The following is a 20,247-nucleotide window of genomic DNA, read 5'->3' as shown; positions in this document are numbered from 1 at the left end:
CAACTTGCATCTTGCTCACTACAATCAGTGTCTAGGCTTTGCAGTGATTCTATTACTTTCTCTTTGTTCCTTAGTCTCTCCTTTATTCAACTGCACTCTTTCAAGTTGCTTCCAGGACACCTTGCTCTCATTTTTTTTGTTCATTACACTGTGTGTGTGTGTGTGTGTGTGGGGAGGGGGGGGGGTGCGCGAATGTGCGCAGGGGTAGGGAGTGGCAGGTGGCAACTGAGAGATGATTACAATTAATAATTATAAAAGTTTTGTTTACTTATCCTCAAATCACTTTATTAAGCCCATAAAGTTCTAGGGCTACTTATAACTATCACGTGCCAGTCTCATTCCTTTATTGAGCTACAATTATTTTGTCTAACCAGAGTACAAATAGACAGACACCACTTTCTCACACTAGTACCTCCTCACCTTCTGACTCAACATTTGCCCAGTGGTTTGTATCCCTGTGCATCTCCTAAAAGTCTCCTTGCCCTGCTACATCAGCTTGCTTGTTTTGTCGGTTCCCAACATGCCCTGATAACCAGCATAATGCTAAATTCTTTCCCTGACTTTAACCTAAGAAAAGAGAGTCATGGATGTTCAGCTCTAGCGATATGGTGATATGATTAAAAAATTGGGCGTATTCTGAAGGATCATGTGGAATGGGATCAAAGGGCATTATAGCCATCCTGATTTACATGTTGTGGATTATCTAAATCACTTCTGCTGAATTGCAATCTTAATGTGGAATTCTTGCTTTGTCCCTATCCAATATGAGTTTGTACTCAACAACCCATTATGCTCTAGCCATTAGTTTTGGATTTTCTGGAATACATTTCTTTGCTAGATACATCTGCAGTATTGTTTGATATGCATTAAGGGAATCATAGTTGATGAGAGAGTTCTTCCTCTATCATACCTCATGTTCTAAAGTGCCTCCAGAATTGTACAGCTCTGTGCAGTGTGTGGTTTATGAGAAATCATAAAGACATAGATACAGCTACTAGGGAATCTTACTGCCAGGATTTACCAGTGTACATAACATTAAAAAATTGGTGCTTATCTAACATAATTTTGGACATATTAAAAAGCCAATACGGGGATTTATACTGCCTGATAAAAAAGGTAAAACACATTTTCAGTTTGAACATAATAAATTTTCTTGAGGCTAAGCAGCTTATGTCCACATATCTGCATGGTTTTAGAAAGCACTGCTTGTACGAAACTCAGCTTGCCCTTTTCTCACATGATATACTAAGAACTATGGATGAAGGGCAACAGGCAGATTCCATATTTCTAGATTCCCAGAAAGCATTTGACACGGTGCCCCATTGCAGGCTGTTAACGAAGGTACAAGCATATGGAATAAGTTCACAGATATGTTAGTGGCTCAAAGATTTTTTTAAATAATGGAACCCAGTGTGTTGTCCTCGATGGCGAGCATTCATCTGAGACAAGAGTATCGTCAGGAGTGTCCCAGGGAAGTGTGATAAGACCGCCGTGGTTCTCTAAATACATAAATAATTTGGCTGACAGGATGGGCAGCAGTCTGCAGTTGTTTGCTGATGATGCTGTGGTGTACAGTAAGGTGTTGAAGTTGAGTGACTGTAGGAAGATACAAGATGGCTTAGACAAAATTTCCAGTTGGTGAGATGAATGGCAGTTAGCCCTAAACATGGGAAAATGTAAGTTAATGCGAATCAGTAGGAAGAACAAACCTGTAATGTTCGGATACAGTATTATTAGTGTCCAGCTTGACACTGTCAAGTTGTTTAAATATCTGGGCGTAATGTTGCAAAGCAGTATGAGGTGGAACGAACATGTGAAAACTGGGGTAGGGAAGGCAAATGGTCGACTTTGGTTTATTGAGAGAATTTTAGGAAAGAGTGGTTCACCTGTAAGGGAGGCCATGTAGAGGATGCTGGTGTGACCTATTCTTGAGTACTGCTTGAGTGTCTAGGATCTGTACCAGGTCGGATTGTAGGAAGACATCGAAGTAATTCAGAGGATGGCTGCTAGATTCGTTACCAGAAGTTCGAAAAAAACTTAAGTGATAAAGAGATACTTCGGGAACTCAAATAATTTAGAGAACCTGCATTTGAAGCTGACTGCCGAACGCTTCTGCTCTCGTGAACATACATTGCACACAAGGACCATGAAGATAAGATACAAGAAATTAGGACTCATATGGAGATGTACAGATAGTCATTTTTGCCTCGCTCTGTTTGTGAGTGGAACAGGAGGGGAAATGACAAGTAGTGGTACAGGGTACCCTCTGCCACACACCTTATGGTGGCTTGCAGAGTATCATTGTAGATGTAGATGTGGAAGGGGAAGGGGACACAAAATAAAACTTTCCGAGTTGAGAGGGTATGTGACAGACATCGTGAGTGAGCAGAATGGGGTGCACCACAGAACTCACGGACTTCGAATGTGGTCAGTTGATTGGGTGTCACTTGTGTCATACGTCAGTACGCGAGATTTCCACACTCCTAAACATCCCTAGGTCCACTGTTTCTGATGTGATGGTGAAGCGGAAACATAAAGCAGGGTGTATACATGGACAAGGAAAAAAAAATTCCCGCACTTTTCCCAGATTTTCTGGTTAAAAATACATGAGGGAGGATTCGAATCTCCAATGGGGGGAGCCACACGAACCGTGACAAGTTGCCTCAGACCACATGGCTACCCCGCGTGGCTTAGGATTCACTCAAAAATCAACTTACAGAATGTGTTCAAAAACCAACAGGGATGCGCATCAAAATCATATGAGTAATTGATAGACCAACGTGCGCTGGATGCTTGTGAAACAAGGTTTTTTCTCCTCCAGAATATGGATTTGCCACCCCCCCCCCCCCCCCCCCCATAGATCTGGACCCGCTGCGCATGCGTGAATCTGGCAGCTTGGGCGTGGCAGTAAATTTTTTCCCGGTTGCATCTAGCTGCTTGCTGTGATTGCTTACACAGCCAACAGCCACATTTCTGTAGCTAGAAATGGAAGAAGGTACTACTCACACGCCACTCAATTGCACATGCGCATGAGCCTGCTCGTAACTGCTAAAATGAATCTAATATAAACAGTTGTGACATCACACTCCTTGGAGGCGATTTGTTGTTATGAAGCATTGCACAGTCTTCCTAAAGCCTTTGACACATTTTGCTGTTGGCAAACCCTTGTATGAGCACTGTGTTTAGTTGTTGCGTATGGCACATTTCCTTTGCAATTTATGGTTTATTTTCCTTTTGTTTACTCGTTCACTTTTTATTGTTGCAGTATTATTCTGCAGTAGCAGTAGACAGCAATATCCTTTGTTAGAGTATTGATTCTTACCAGTCAAAATTACAAAAATGTAATTGAAAACTGAAATGAAAAATTCCTGGAATTCTAAAAAATTCCCAGGATTTTCCCAGTTTTCTCCCGGATGAAAAAATTCCTGGGTTTTTCCCAGATCTCCTGGGTCATATACAGCCTGTAAAGGGATATGTACAGCACAAAAGCGTACAGGCCGACCATGTCTGTTGACTGACAAGAGACCGCCAACAGTTGATGAGGGTCGTAATGTGTAATAGGCAGACATCAATCCAGACCATCACACAGGAATTCCAAATGGCATCAGGATCCAGTGCAAGTACTATGACAGTGAGGCAGGAGTTGAGAAAACTGGGATGTCACTGTCGAGCGACTGCTCATACGCCACACATCATGCCCGTAAATGCCAAATGACACCTCACTAGGTGTAAGGTGCATAAACATTGGATGATTGAGCAGTGAAAAAACATTGTGTGTAGTGACGAATCACGGTACACAACGTGGTGATCCGATGGCAGGGTGGGGATATGGTGAATGCCCGGTGAACGTCATCTGCCAGCGTGTGTAGCGGTAACAGTAAAATTCGGAGGCAGTGGTGTTATGGTGTGGTCGAGTTTTTCATGGAGGTGGCTTGTCCCCCTTGTTGCTTTGCATGGCATTATCACAGCACAGGTCTACAATGATGTTTTAAGCACCTTCTTCCTTCCAACTGTTGAAGAGCAATTCGGGGATGGCGACTGCATCTTTCAACACGATCGAGCACCTGTTCATAATGCACGGCCTGTGGTGTAGTGGTTACACGACAATAGCATCCCTGTAATGGAATGGCCTGCACAGAGTCCTGACCTGAATCCTACAGACCACCTTGTCGATGTTTTGGAACACCGACTTCGTGCCAGGGCTCACCTAGCAACATCGATACCTCTCCTCAGTGCAGCACTCCATGAAGAATGGGCTGCCATTCCCCAAGAAACCTTCCAGCACCTGACTGAACATATGCCTGTGAGAGTGGAAGCTGTCATCAAGGCTAAGGGTGGGCCAACACCACATTGAATTCCATCATTACCGAAGGATGGTGCCATGAACTTGTACGTCATTTTCTGTCAGGTGTCCGGATACTTTTGATCACACAGTGTAAATGTCACATGTACAGTTGGTTGGTTGGTTTGTGGGATTGAAGGGACCAGACTGCTAGGGCCATTGGTCCCTTTTTCCAAAAACTTCAAACACCCACAAAGAATAAAAATGAACAATGGAGATTACAAGAGAAGATACAGGACAAAAAAGACTCAGACAGAGACCAGAAAAAAGGAATTAAAATCACACACAGTGTGACAGTGGTTGGCCAACCAGAGAGACAAAAAAGGAAAAGCCAACCACCAAGAAACACACTAAAAAACCCAGTCTAAAATCATCACACATACAGTTCATAGCAATGTGTGCCGTTTGTGGATGAGCACTGTCCTTTTGGAAATGACACCCAGTACGTTTGCATGAGAGGTAATATGAGGATAAGGGATGTCCCTGATATACCACTGTACCATCATAGTTCTGTCAACTACTACCAGCCAAGACCTGAAGTCATACTTGATTGCTACAAATACCATGTCATGAGTGACACTGTTGTGTCTCTCCAAAACATTGGAAGAATGGGACCTCCCCACAGGTCGCTGCCATACTTGCCGGCAATGGTAATTGGGTATAGCGCAGAACTGTGATTCATTGCTGAACACAATGTGACACCACACATCAGCAGTCCATGCTTCCTGTTCCTGGCACCACTCCAAAAACAGCAATTTGTGTTGCAGTGTTAACGGCATCGTGTGCTTGGTATGGTAATTCCCTAGTCCAGCTGCTGCTAGTATCTGACCAATGGCGCCGAATTACCCAGAATGTCACAGGGAGTCGATTATTTGTTCTTGGATGGCAGGCACAGGTGTGAGGGGGTGAAGAAGTACTTGGTGCACAAAACAGTGATCCTCCCAAGTGGTGGTCAGATGTGTTCAACTAGAACCTTGAAGATGAGTATACCTGCCTCCATGTTCCCTTGCAGTCCAACACTGAGCCACTGTCACATCCAAATGCCTCACAAATCAGAATATTGCACAGTTCAACTGGCTGGCCAAATGGAGATCCACAATGAGGCTCCCTTTTAAACTGTCAGGTGCTGATAAGGCCATCTCACATAAATATGAAGCATCTACATATCTTTCACAGTGACCACTCAACACGTGATGCAGTTCACGCTCTTTATGCAACTTACCAGAACTGACAACAACACTAATAGACTCTGGTGGCCATTCTACCTGTCACAGAGAACTGCAACTCTAATCATTTACCTACTAACTGATGGTATGTACACATATGAATTTACATCGACATTCGAACATGTCTTCTTGGTGATGCAGTTTTTTTTTTTTTTTGTCTGGTAGTGTATGTCAACACTGGTATGAAATCTTAATACTCATCACACCAATTTCCAAAGTATGAAAAAGATTAGGGTTTGTTGGAGTGGGGGGTGGATCCCATGAACACTGATGTCATTAGAGATGAAGTACCACATCAAATTGGGGAAAGAGTGTGGAAAGAAATCCACTTGTTTGCATCCAAACACTACCCATTTTCTTTCCATACACACTTGATGATGCGATGCTATCAGGATGCAGTACAATACTTGTTACATCCATGAACATTATTCAAATCCACTGCACTTCTTTTACCATTTGGTGGCAATCAAATAATGACATTTTTGCATGGCGATAAACTTTGTAGTGACTTTTTTATTACTTTAAATTTGTTTTATGTGCTGCTTCTCTCATCAGAGTACATTTTAAAATGTTGAATTCCTTGAAAAATTCTGCTGTCTGGTTTCAATGGTGCAGGAATCGGGTAAAAATGATACTCAGAAGCACACCGAGTCAAATTCAGAACAGAGACTCTTAAATTAAAATACAGCACTTTTACATATAAAGAAACTCAACAGGCATCTCATTCAAAATTTAAATTACTTTTCTCTGCCTGCTACTGCTTCATAAGCCAGTTAAAATTGTCAGTTCATTTTTGTTAGGTTGTATCAAAAGCTAGAAATCATCTGCAGATGAGCAATGTGCTGAATCTTTGTCATGGGCATTTAACGTTAATGATAACTGCATTGATGACCACACTTAAAACAATGCATTGGCAGAAAATTTTTCTCTTCCTCTGAATTTTCAGACTGTATGTCATCAACTCTAAACCTATAACAGTACTGGGAAAGGAGGAACAAGAGTGTTCCAAGGTAGGAGGATCTCAATGGGAATACTCATTTACGGAGCTGGGCGTTGGAGAGGGAAAAAATTAAAAACAAATGTATACCATTTCTTTGGTATAATTTGACAGGAATCTCTCTCACATAGCTGTCTCCAAAATCAACATGCAATCAGCTGTAGAGTAAATCTCCTGAATCCAAGCTTGGAGTAATTAAGAAACTGCAAAGGTCTTGCCCATGCACCCACACTAAGTTCACTACCCAGGTAGGTATAACCCTTCCTAGTTTTAAGGAGTGAGATTAAAATATCTTACCTAAGTGAGCTGGCAAATTACATTGTTTTTAATATTAAATAAAAAACAGTAAAGAGAATTTCCACTGTGTCATCTATGAGAATTTGCAACATTATGTAGTGGAGCTGATGCTGATCACGTGTTACAAGCTGTGCCAGTGACAAATCACACTAACATATGGAAATGAGATAGTTGTTATGTTTCAGAGTTGGTGGAACTAAAATACTGTTTTCTTTCTCAGCATTGCCTCATATACATAATGCTCAAAGTCACTTGACATTGGCAGTAACACTTGAAAAATAATTTGGTGGAAAATTTTTGTCTTGAATGTGGACTAGTTCTTTTATTTTTCTTTCACACACACACACACACACACACACACACACACACACACATACACAAATATACCATATATACATTTTAAACACTGAGTTATCTTATGCAGAGGTCTTTCAACCCAGTAGTAATGTACTACGGAAACACTTGCATATGAAACATAATTCATATTAATTTTCATGGTGTTTTTGTAATGTGACACCTTTGCTGAAGTTTACGATACTGTGTAGCTTTCTTACAACTGAATATTCCAAAAGCAATTTTCTGTTTTAGAGTTTTGTGGTCTGTTGCAATATTGCTGTTTCCACCAAGATAGTTCTCCCTTGTAATCTGTTGACTGATTTCGAAGTAACAACTATTCCCTTCAAGACCATTAGGTGAATGAGAGCGAAGACAGTGAAAGCTTTTAAAAAATATATCATCTCATTTCATAGTACAAAACTCACGGTGGCAAAAAAGTATTTTATATGAATTTCCTTTCTATTGATTTCTCAGGAAGACTAACAACCTGAACACACTTTGTCCTTCAACAATGGTGGAAAACAAAGTGTTGAGAAGTTGACATTCAGTAACCCACTCATGAAAAATGGTCCTAAGATGCTATTATCCACTTCATTCAAGCCTCAGACGCTACCAGTACACTTCATGGTATCAATGAGGATCATTGTAGAACACTTGCCCGAATTATACCACTTCCTCTTTTAACAGTCTGGAAGCTAATCTGTGAATCAATAAAGAGACTTCCTGGAAAATTAATTTCATTGTTTCTTCAAAGCATATGAGCTGTTGCATATGCTGAGGTTCTTAGTTGAGTGAACAAATTAGTAAATCAGCCTCTGTGTGTGTGTGTGTGTGTGTGTGTGTGTGTGTTTTGGCAGCAGAATGAGAGAGGATTCACATTTCAATTACAGGCAATCAAAGCTCAAAAATGGTGTTGCAAACAGTTGTGAAAACAGCATGGGCTGGCATTATGAACTTTCACAAGCTAAACATTTAATTGTGTATGCTGAAGTGTAATTTTCTCCTTTTCCTCCCCCTATTCACCTGACTTGCCACATTTCCTTATTCATAGTATACTACTTCTGAATACTGTAATACAACAGCTTCCATACAGGAAAGACACATCTGAATTCTCTAAAATATCATTCAGGTGATTTTTTTTCTAAAGGATCTCTTACACAAGTAGCTTTATTAAATATTAGTTTGATATTGTTATTACATAAAATGCTATCAACACAAATAATTGATAAATCTTAACAAAAAGCTGTTTTGAATATCAGATTTTTGGACAAACATTGTAAGTACCTATTTTTCAGACCAGTTTTTGATTCTATAAACTCCACTATTTTCTGGCTGTTTAAAGTGATAGATTTTGTCAGTAACATACCTGCAATACTAGGATTTGTTGGTTCACCAGGTGACTGGCATACAGTATCAGGCGCATTTTGCACGTAAGTTTCTTGTAGAGATGTATTACTGACATCATACGCTGAGTGGACACTAACAGACACATTAGCTGCTGGTGTTGCTGAAGCTACAGTCATTATTGCATTCGGCCATCTCCGTTGACCCTCCATAGCTGTGACAGGACTGCCCATCTCTGGTGCTGACTGGATACTAGAAGCGCGGCTTCTTGAACACCCCGACTGCGATGCCCAGGGCAATGGTATATTTTCATATATGGGCTCTGACTGCTCTTGGGCACCTGCGCAGCATCTCATCCCTGAGTCAAGAACATTAGCTACGTCCATATATGTGTGATGTGTTTCAGCACCAAGAACAACATTTTGAGCAGATGGTTGTGCATGAGGTGATACCAAGTCTGGACTGGAACCACTGACCTATAAACAAAAAACATGTTTATGAATAGTGCTGATGTAAACTGCATACTTTGGACTCAAAAAATACACGCCAAATTCAATTTTCTGTCAGATGAGTTTGCAATCTAGTATTATATTCAAAAAATCATTCTTATCTCTGAAGTTCTTCAGATGGAAACCCACTAAAAATTTTGTGGTTTTGATTTTATGATGATACTAAATGTTCACGCAATTGTGGTAGAATTTAATTTGTTAAAAATGTTGGCACACTGTGAAGTTCTATCTACACTTTTGTAATTGTTTCGAAAAACAATAGAAACACATTAACATCCTCACAGCATGATTTCATCACATTTAGTGATTTATCATAAACAATCAAACAATGGAAAATCCAGGTTGAAACATCAAAATTATAAAAAATGGAACTGGCACAACGAGAAGATTGTTATAATTTACCATTTGGCCAAAGCCCTCTACAGAAAAGAATGTGCATGCGTGCGCACGCACACACACACACACACACACACACACACACACACACACACACGCGCACACGCACACGCACACGCACACACACACACACACACACACACACAAACTTTTCATTGTGCCTGTCTGCAACTGAACGTGTCATCCTTACGGTGAGTAGCAATCTATCCTTTCCTTTATATTGTTTATCATGAATAATTTTAGCCCAACTAACATTAAGTTTAGTGCTGTATTCTAAAATGTTGTTGTTGGTAGAAGAAATTCTACTAACAGCAGACATTTATGGGAGTGAATACCACTAACGATCGTTGGTCATGTTACAGAGACATTTATAGATTGAAGTATTTTCATTCAAAGCCAAAATGTGAGGCATGGAATGGGTCATATTGTGGTTAAAACATACTTGAATACTCTCAAACAATAACTTGAAAACACTTTTAGAGCAACTGTTGGGAGACTATCTGACAGGTAGTTGTCAAAGACACTTCTTCTTCACCAGGAATGCAACCATCACAACAACATTCAGTCACAAAAAATAACTTATTACAAATGGAATTTTGTCATTCATAAAAATCATGTCCAACAGCCGATTAGTTCCAGTCATTCCACCAGGAAGGAAGTACAGGGCTTGTGTTGTCTGTAGTTCAACCATGCCTAGATGGTCAATACCGTGGTTCAATCGCGTCCGCATTGTTACTTTGTGCCAGGAAGGACTCTCAACAAGGGAAGTGTCCAGGCATCTCTGAGTGAACCAAGGCGATGTTTTTCGGATATGGAGGAGACACAGAGAGACAGGAACTGTCGATGACAAGCCTCGCTCAGGCCACCCAAGGGCTACTAATGCAGTGGATGACCGTCACCTATGGATTATGGCTTGGAGGAACCCTGACAGCAATGCCACCATGTTGAATAATGCTTTTCGTGCAGCCAAAGAATATCGTGTTGTGACTCAAACTGTGTGCAATAGGTTGCATGATGCACAACTTCACTCCTGATGTCCATGGCGAGGTGCATCTTTGCAACCATGACACCACGCAGCGTGGTACAGATGGGCTCAACAACGTGCCGAATGGACCACTCAGGATTGGCATCACATTTTCTTCACCAATGAGTGTTGCATATGCCTTCAACCAGACAATCGTCGGAGACGTGTTTGGAGGCAACCTGGTCAGGCTGAATGCCTTAGACACACAGTCCAGCAAGTGCAGCGTGGTGGAGGTACCCTAATGTTTCGGGGTGGCATTATATGGAGCCGATGTATGCCACTGGTGGTCATGGAAGACTCTGCAATGGTTGTACAATACGTGAATGCCATCCTCCAACCAATAGTGCAACCATATCGGCAGCATATTGGTGAGACATTCGTCTTCATGGACAACAATTCCCACCCCAATCATGCACATCTCGTGAATGACTCCCTTCAGAATAATGACATCGCTCGACTAGAGTGGCCAGCATGTTCTCCAGACATGAAACCTATTCTTGATAGTTCCCCAGTTTGAGGAATGTGCTGATCTTTGCGTATTATGAGAACTGCTTATTTCAACTTTCTGCACTCTTCCAGTTAGGTACGAATTAAACCATTTGTGCACTGTCCCACTCATGCCACAATACTTGAGCTTGTCTAGCAGAATTTCATGATTTACACAATCAAAAGCCTTTGAGAGATCACAAAAAATCCCAATGGGTGGTGTTCGGTTATTCAGAACATTCAAAATTTGATTGGTGAAAGCATATATGGCATTTTCTGTTGAAAAACCTTTCTCTAAACCAAACTGACATTTTGTTAGTACTTCAATTTTACAGATATTTGAAGCTACTCTTGAATACATTACTTTCTCAAAAATTTTGGATAAAGCTGTTAGAAGGGAGATTGGACGGTAATTGTTGACATCAGATCTATCCCCTTTTTTATGCAAAGGTATAACAATAGCATATTTCAGTCTATCAGGGAAAATGCTCTGTTCCAGAGAGCTATTACACAGGTGGCTGAGAATCTTACTTATCTGTTGAGAACAAGCTTTTAGTATTTTGCTGGAAATTCCATCAATTCCATGTGAGTTTTTGCTTTTAAGCAAGTTTATTATTTTCCTAATTTCAGAGGGAGAAGTGGGTGAGATTTCAATTGTATCAAATTGCATAGGTATGGCCTCTTCCATTAACAGCCTAGCATCTTCTAATGAACACCTGGATCCTACTATATCCACAACATTTAGAAAATGATTATTAAAAATATTTTCAACTTCTGACTTTTTGTTCGTAAAGTTTTCATTCAATTTGATGGTAATACTGTCTTCCTGTGCTCTTGGATGACCTGTTTCTCTTTTAATAATATTCCAAATTGTTTTAATTTTATTATCAGAGTTGCTGATTTCAGACATGATACACATACTTCTGGATTTTTTAATAACTTTTCTTAATATAGCACAGTAGTTTTTATAATATTTGATAGTTTCTGGGTCACTACTCTTTCTTGCTGTCAGATACATTTCCCTTTTCCGGTTACAAGATATTTTTATACCCTTAGTAAGCCATGGTTTGTTACATGATTTCTTATGAGTATATTTAACTATTTTCTTGGGGAAGCAGTTTTAAAATGCATTTACAAAAGTGTCATGAAATAAATTATATTTTAAATTGGCATCAGGTTCATGGTACACCTCATCCCAGTCTAACTGCTGTAGGCTTTCCCTGAAATTTGCAATTGTTAAATCGTTGACAGAACGTACTACTTTGGAGGACTGTTCAGTACTGCTGAATGGAGCTATATCATATATTGTAACTAGCTGTGCACCATGATCAGAAAGACCATTCTCAACAGGCTGAGCATTTATCTGGTTAAATTTATCTTGGTCTATAAAGAAGTTATGTATCAGAGAGCTGCTATCCTTTACCACCCGAGTAGGAAAATCAATAACGGGTGTCAAATTGAAAGAACCGAGTAATACTTCAAGGTCATTTTTCCTATTACCCTCTTTCAGAGAATCTACATTGAAGTCCCCACAAATAATAATTTGCTCCCCCCTGTCTGACAGATAGCACAACAAGGAGTCCAAATTTTTCAGAAATAGATGAAAATTTCCCGATGGGGACCTATATACAGTTACAATTATAAATGTGCCTTTATTTAATTTAAGCTCACAGGCACATGCTTCTATATGTTTCTCTATACAAAACTTTTTTTTTTCTATACTTTTTGCACAATGATAACTTTTGACATATATGGCAACTCCTCCTTTCTCCATATTTTCTCTAATTACATGTGCAGAGAGCTTATATCCACTTACATTTACCTTATCCATATCAGTAACAATGTGATGCTCAGACAGGCATAGTATATCTATTTCATCCTCAGCTTCTAAATCTTCTAAACAAACCAGAAGCTCATCTATTTTATTCTTTAAACTCCCAATATTTTGATGAAATATACTTACGTTATTTTTAATTATACTTTTATGAGAACCTTTCCTTATTCTAACATTTGCAGTACTCTCCTGTCTGAGTTTCTCATTGTGCTTAGGCCTAGTTCCTATACCAGTGGTCACATGGTGTTCAGAGAGGCAGATTATGTCAACTGGGTTGGGTGACTTTAATTCATCAATGCAATTACCTAGGACTGAGATACAACTTGGTGGAGATAAAATTCCTGGTGATTGATAATTGACAGCTGTGATTGGTGATCCAATATGCTAGAATTGTGCTGTTTAATTTCTTTCCTAAACTGAAGATTTGTTTCAATCCTGATCTCTTGTAGAACTTGACATCTTTCTGTCTTACCTATCCCAAAAAAGGTGCTGCTCCAACACCTGTAACCACTGGTATTTTACCATTCATGGCAGTGCCTCGCCCCCCTTAAATTTCCTGCTATTACCCCAGCCAGTTTACCCTTCCCTTTCCTGTTGAGATGTAGGCCGTGCCTGGTATAGTCTCACCTACTGAGAGAATCAACAGGAACCACACCAATATGAGCCCCCGCACCCGACCCAAGCAGCCGTTCCAACTCCAAATTAACTCTCCCAACAGAAGAGTTCAAATGAGGCCGGTCATGGCGTCTCAAGACAGATACGAATTCAACAATGGTGTGTCTCGACGCTGACGCAATCTTTACCAGGTCATACTCTATACTGTACCCAGGATCTCTGTCGATACCGTTCCCTGGTCCTCCCACAATAACCACGGTGTCTTCCCTGGTAAATCCTTTACAGAGTGAACCTAAATCCTCTGTCACCCGATCCAGACTCGCACTTGGTTTGAAAAAATTTGTGACCTGATATTCTGGTCCTAATTCCTCCTGCAGAAGTTGGCCTACACCTCTGGCATGCGAAGTGCCTAACAACAAAACTTTCTTCCTTTTTGATGACTTTCCTACATTCTTTTTCAATTTCATATTGAAAGTTTGTTGTGTCCTGTCTACACCTACCTCTGCTTGAGGCTCATCAGTTTCTAACTGAAGCAACAGGTCAAACTTATTTTTGACATTCACCACAAAACTGTCAGACTTAGTTCTAGGCCTGTTCCTTCTGTTACCTGTTGCCACTTCCCACCTCTCTTTGCCCTTCTCCCTCCTTAACCTGTCCAGATCTTCCCTAGCCTGATCCAGCTCAGCCTGAAGGGCAGCAATTTTCCCCTCCTGTTCCACTATCTTCCTATCTCTGCTGCAAATCCTACACAACCACTGATGAGCCTGATCCACTTTCCCAACACCCACGCCACTGCAGTGCCCCCAATGAAAAAAACTACTGCATCCATCACACCAAACCCCGGAACTAACAATTTTACGGCAAGTCAGGCACTTCTCACTCATGGCAAAAATAATACTTTAGCTACAATAAATCAATTAAATTACCGAAAATCAAAAAAGACGTTACAAGAATTAAGCCTATTCACAAATGTATATAAGCAAGTTTCTGATTTAAAATTCTGCTGTTTTTCAGAGGTCTGTATTAAAACAACGAAGGTATACGCTATTTATTATATATTTCACTTGATGGAATGAAAAAAAAAGGACAATTAAACGAGATACTTTAAGTTTGATTCTCCAAAAACATTACGAGAATTAGGCCTATAAACAAATGTATATAAGCAAGTTTCTGATATAAAGTTACGCTGTTTTTCTGAAATCTGTATTAAAACAATGAAGTTATACGCTATTTACGGAATGTAGTTGTAGGGTCAGTTTAAGATTAAGAATTAACCTAATGTCTACAATGAGTCCATTACAGACAAAACTCGGTTTCAGATTGAACCAGGCCAGGGAGGACAATCAGCCACCATGTGTTTTTCAAAAGAATCATTCTAGGAGTTTCCTATTTGCTATAAGTGATTGAGAAAAAGAACATAAAGCCCAATCTTGATGTCTGGAAGGGGATTTGAACTATTTTTCTTTTAAGTGTAGTGTCTTAACCACTGTGCCAAGAACAGCAAATGATTTCCTAACTGTTTCAAGAATACTAATACTTGATACACAAATACAAATATCCAGTGTTAATTAATTAAAACATGCTAGTTTACTATGCACATTGACAGATGGCTGTCTTTATTTGAAACTATTTGTTACTGTGGTCAACAAATTTAACATTATCAGTGTGGTCAGATGTAAGTAATTTCAATTTTTTTATTTGGAAATTAAAAAACATAATTTGTTCCAAATATTAGTGAAAACATTGTTAATGAACCTTGACAACATACACCAATTACTAAAAAAAATTGCTTTTCCCATAACAGCATTATTTTCTAAAAGTTCTGAAAATTTTTGTAATTTTCTTTCATAATGTTCACATTGGTGAAAATAAGAGAAATAATAAATGCACTTATCCTGTTCTAATTGTAGCTGTAATGTATAGCTTGCTCACATTTAATATTTGGATCAAACAAAATTTGCTGTGTGTGCAGTGCTGCTGTTTTCATGTCTTTGGATCTGTGACATACCACACACATGCTCTGTGATGATTTTTTTGGGGGGCAGTTCCATTGCAATTCTTGTTACATTTCCTTTTCAGCCTCAGTTGACAATCTCTCGGAAATCTACCTGATGACTGTGCTTTGCATTGGATGTAACTTTCTAACATCAGATGTTTAAGATTCATTAGAAATTCTCTTCTCTTCATATTAAATATAATTTTTTAAAACAGTACCACATGTGCACTGATTTCTATGACAATTTACTTACCATATTTGTAAGAACTGGGAGACTCCACTACTGTAGGCAGGCTTGTTAAACCCCAGGGATGAAAAATGTGTCTGCCCTTCACCATGAGCAAAGCTAAATTGACAATGACAATGCCATCTACAGATTGTAAATGCAAGCTACTGAAATGTTCCAGTATGAATTATGTGCCATCTTGTGACAACGTTGAGAACTACATCGACTGAAGTGTGTGAAAACACAGCACAGTAATGAAAAGGTTAAAAAAAATATGAACATGTCAAATTATTTATGATAATTGTTCATTTTTGACATTAAAACTGCTTTCTATCTGGTAAATTATATAACAGTTTGGGCAAATTGTACTATACTGAAATAAATTTTGAGAATTTGTTTTGCTGTTTGTAAATTTGCTGGTTAGAAGTTTTGACTCAGAAATGCATTCAGCAAATTTCATTTCATAATTTTTGATACTATCAAGAAATTTGATCTATATTTCAATGAAAAATTAATTTTCAGAAGTTTTACTTCCTGACTTTGCTACTGGAATCAGAGATTTGTCATCATGGTTTTGTTTTTGCTATCAAAAAATTCTTTCTAGATCACTTGAGGAACTTAACTTCAGCAGAATACTTAACTTCAACAGAATGAGGATCACTAGTAAGGAGAAAGGGAGGAACACAAAGTCTGTAACTAGCTGAAAAATCGGTACTATGGAGGAAAAGAATATTAAGGTTTAATGTCTCATGAACATCAACATCCTTAGAGATGGATCATAATGTTCAAAGTTAAACAGTGGAACAGTGTGGGGTATTTGACATGTCTGTCATTGTATTCAGAATGACTAGGAAAAAGTGCTTTCCCTGAATGCAAACTATGGCAGTGTGGAAACTTGCCACTACATCATTTCTGTGTAACTAAGAAAGCAAAGAGTGGGTATGTAACAGACCAACGTGGAATCATCCTACTTTTCTTGTGCCATTCCTCATATCAACATCATTTTTTATCCTTTATTTGAGCCAATTTTGCGAAGGACACATGTGTGACAGTTACACAAAATAGGTAAATTCTTATTCATACCACATTTTCATGAGACTTATTCATAGTGTAATTTCTCAACCATTGATAATACTATTATGATTAATTTATCTGGAAATAATTTTTATTCAGAAATATGTAGACTTTAAGATTTGGAAGGAACACATGAAATTGAAATCTTTAGTGAACAAATAGCTGTTTGTTTATAAATTGATGTAACTCATTTAAAAGCCCACATTCTCCTCTTTTCCATAAACATTTTACTTTTCCCAAAAACTTCCTATTCCAAAAATTATTCTGAGTCAAAGCTTTTGTTATCCAGACTGTTTGACTCTTAAACATGGTTGTTTCCAAAATTCAGTACTACAGAATAGTAGACCAGATATTTCTGATTCCAAAAATGCCTACTTTCATTAGAAGAACTTGTTAATTTGCTAACTACCCAATTTGGAAACTTTCATTTTTAGCAATGTTTGGTAGGCTCCGGGAGCTGCCGTGGAAGTAGAAACCATATCCATAAAGCAGTACTTATAATTCTGCCCTTTTTTCTGATTATCCAGCTAACAATTCAACAGACTTGTTCTTTTGCCTGTTATAATTTTGTGTACTCTAACTCTACTACCTGTTATGTTAATATTAAAAACATAACAACAAATTTTGACTTTTAATCTTACATGAGTCTCTAGGTAGGTTTACTGGACAATGCTGTGGCCAGTCAGTGCATAATAACAAAATTGTCAACATCTTTGTGTTGCAAGCCAGCATCAGAAAGTCAGTCGTTGGTTAGTTGTCAAAAAGTTTACATCATGTTATATGACCATGATGTGATAATCTCAGTGTTGTTAGAAGTCAGTCTGTGCTTAGCTACTAAATTGTAAACATCATGTCATAAGTTATTTCGTGTGAACAGTTACTACATGCTGCAAAAAAAGTAACTAAAACAGACTTCATTTGGTTGTTAGTCAGAGCCCTGCAGTGAACGTGGACAGTGAAAATATTACCATTCTGTCGAAACATTCATAGGGTAGGTGCTGACCTGTGACACATTAACAGTCCAAATTACTGGATAAAAGCTGGTATCACTATCCTACTGATGTCAATAAATGTGAAAAAATTGCAACTTAAATTATACAGTGTTGTGTTCATCATTTAACAAACTTCTACACCTACATCTACATGCACGTACATACTCTGCAAGCCACTGTATGGTGCCTGGCAGAAGGTACCCCGTACCACTACTTGTCATTTCCTTACACGTTCCACTCGCAAACAGAGCAGGGGAAAAATGACTGTCTACATGGCTCCATATAAGCTCTAATCTCTCTAATATTATCTTTGCAGTCCTTATGTGGCATCTACACTGATCACCCAGAACATTATGATCAAATTACCGAATAGCCAGTATGTCCACCTTTAGCATGGATAACAGCAGTGACACGTCATTGCATGGAAGCAATGAGGCCTTGGTAGGTCTCTGGAGGGAGTTGGCACCAGGGGGGTGATGAGCTCTGATGCCACATTCAATCACATCCCAGATGTGTTCGAGCGGGTTTAGATCTGGTGAGTTGCGGGGCCAGTACATCAATTGGAACTCGCCACTACGTTCCTTGAACCACTCCATCACACACTCCTGGCCTTGTGACATGGCACATTATCTTGTTGAATAACGCCATTGCCATCGGGAAACATGATCGTCATGAAGGCGCGTATGTGGTCTGCAACCAGTGTATGATACTCCTTGGCCATAATGGTGCCTTGCATGAGCTCCACTGTACGCACAGATGCCCAGGTGAATGTTCCCCAGAGCATAATGGAGCCACTGCCAGCTTGTCTTCATCCCGCAGTACAGATGTCAAGGAGCTGTTCCCCTGGAAGACAACGGATTTGCGACCTCCCATTGGCATGATGAAGAAGGTATCGGGTTTCATCAGACCGTGCAATACTCTGCCACTGCACCAATGACCAGTGTTGATGGTCATGTGCCCATTTCAGTAGTACTTGCCACTGTTGTGGTGTTAACATTAGCACATGCATGGGTCGTCTGCTGTGGACAGCCACTGTTATGAGTGTCTGGTGCACTGCGTGTTCAGACACACTTGTATACTGCTCAGCACTAAAGTACGATGTTAGTTACGCCACAGTTTGCCATCTGTCCTGCTTTCCCAGTCTGCCCAGCCTATGACGTCTGACACCTATAATGAGCTGCCTAATTCCACAATGTCTGGAGGTGGTTTCACTACGCATTGAAGACACTCACCCAGCACTCCTCAAACAACCAACAAGTCGTGCAGTTTCTGAAATGCTCATGCCACACCTCTGGGTCATCACAATACGTCCTTAGTCAAACTCAGATAGATCATGCACCTTCCCCATTCTACACACGGGCAGCACACTCACCAATACTACATGCACAGTGTGTGTGTCGGAGTAGCAGTCATTCCTCGCCAGGTGATACTGCTATCGCCTAGACAGGTTTATATTGATAATAGGTCAGTGGTCATTATATTCTGGCTGCTCAGTGTAAGGTGGCAGCAGTACAATCATTTTTGCACTCAGCCTCAATTGCCAGTTCTCTCAATTTTCTCGACAGTGCTACTTGAGAAGAGCTTTGCCTTCCCTCCTGTGATTCACATTTGAGTTCTTGAAGCATTTTTGTAACTTTTGCATGTTGTTTGAACCTATCTTAACAAATCTAGCAGTCTGCCTCTGAATTGCTTTGATGTCTTCTTTTGATCCGACCTCCGGCAGTACTCAACAATGGGCTGCACTAGTGTCCTACATGTGGACTCCTTTGCAGATCAACCTCATTCTCCTAAAATTCTCCAAGTAAACTGAAGTCAACCATTTGCTTTCCCTGCTACAATCCTTACACACACATTTCATTTCATATTGCTTTGCAACATTATGCCAACATACTTAATCAATGTGACTGTGTCAAGCAGCACACACTTAATGCTGTACTCTAACATTATGGGTTTGTTTTTCCTACTCACCTGCATTAACTTACATTTTTCTACATTTAGAGGTAGCTGCCATTCATCACACCAACTAGAAATTTTGTCAAAGTCATCTCGTCACCAAATCAAATAGTAACTGGAAGATGGACACTGACAAGAAGTATCACTACTATCAAGATAAAAAACAGGTCAGCAACTTTACAAGAGCACCTGGCTGGTTTCCCCGAGAACATCAATAAATTTGCTGCCAAGTAGTGAAACAACGGTTAAGATTTACTTTGAATCAGTTATCACACAATGTGTCCAGGGTGCAACATTGCGAAAAGTGACTACAAAGTGAGAGTTGTTTTCCAAATGTCAGGCAGAAGTACATAGTGGCACAGCATATGGCATGAGGACATTACAAGGCATCAAACAGCACTACTGACTAAGGGCTGTATTACAATATTTTACTGGGGTAATTTTAGTCAGACATTGAAGTACCACAATTGCAAAAACAGGATATGTTTGAAAAAATGAGGACACAAACAGGTTTGTAATTTTGGGATCACGAACTACAACAAAAGTGGAAAATTATGAGTACAATATTCTTGTGTAAAGTGATAATAGAAAAATGTTTGT

General features: G+C 39.5%; 1 protein-coding gene across 1 annotated transcript in view; it reads right to left on the bottom strand.

Annotated features, from left to right (window-relative positions):
* The window catches only part of LOC126249063 (tyrosine-protein phosphatase non-receptor type 14), a 188,182-nt gene that overhangs the window by 61,679 nt on the left and 106,256 nt on the right, over positions 1–20,247 (bottom strand). Inside the window, exon 15 of the mRNA XM_049950714.1 lies at positions 8,565–9,018. Within this exon, the coding sequence (XP_049806671.1) occupies positions 8,565–9,018 (454 nt within the window). The remainder of the gene's footprint in view (positions 1–8,564; positions 9,019–20,247) is intronic.

The sequence above is a fragment of the Schistocerca nitens genome, chromosome 3 (assembly GCF_023898315.1).
Source record: "Schistocerca nitens isolate TAMUIC-IGC-003100 chromosome 3, iqSchNite1.1, whole genome shotgun sequence".
In the NCBI taxonomy this organism is placed as follows: Eukaryota; Metazoa; Arthropoda; class Insecta; order Orthoptera; family Acrididae; genus Schistocerca; species Schistocerca nitens.
Note: the sequence above shows the minus strand (reverse complement) of the source record. Positions and strands in the feature narration are given on the sequence as shown.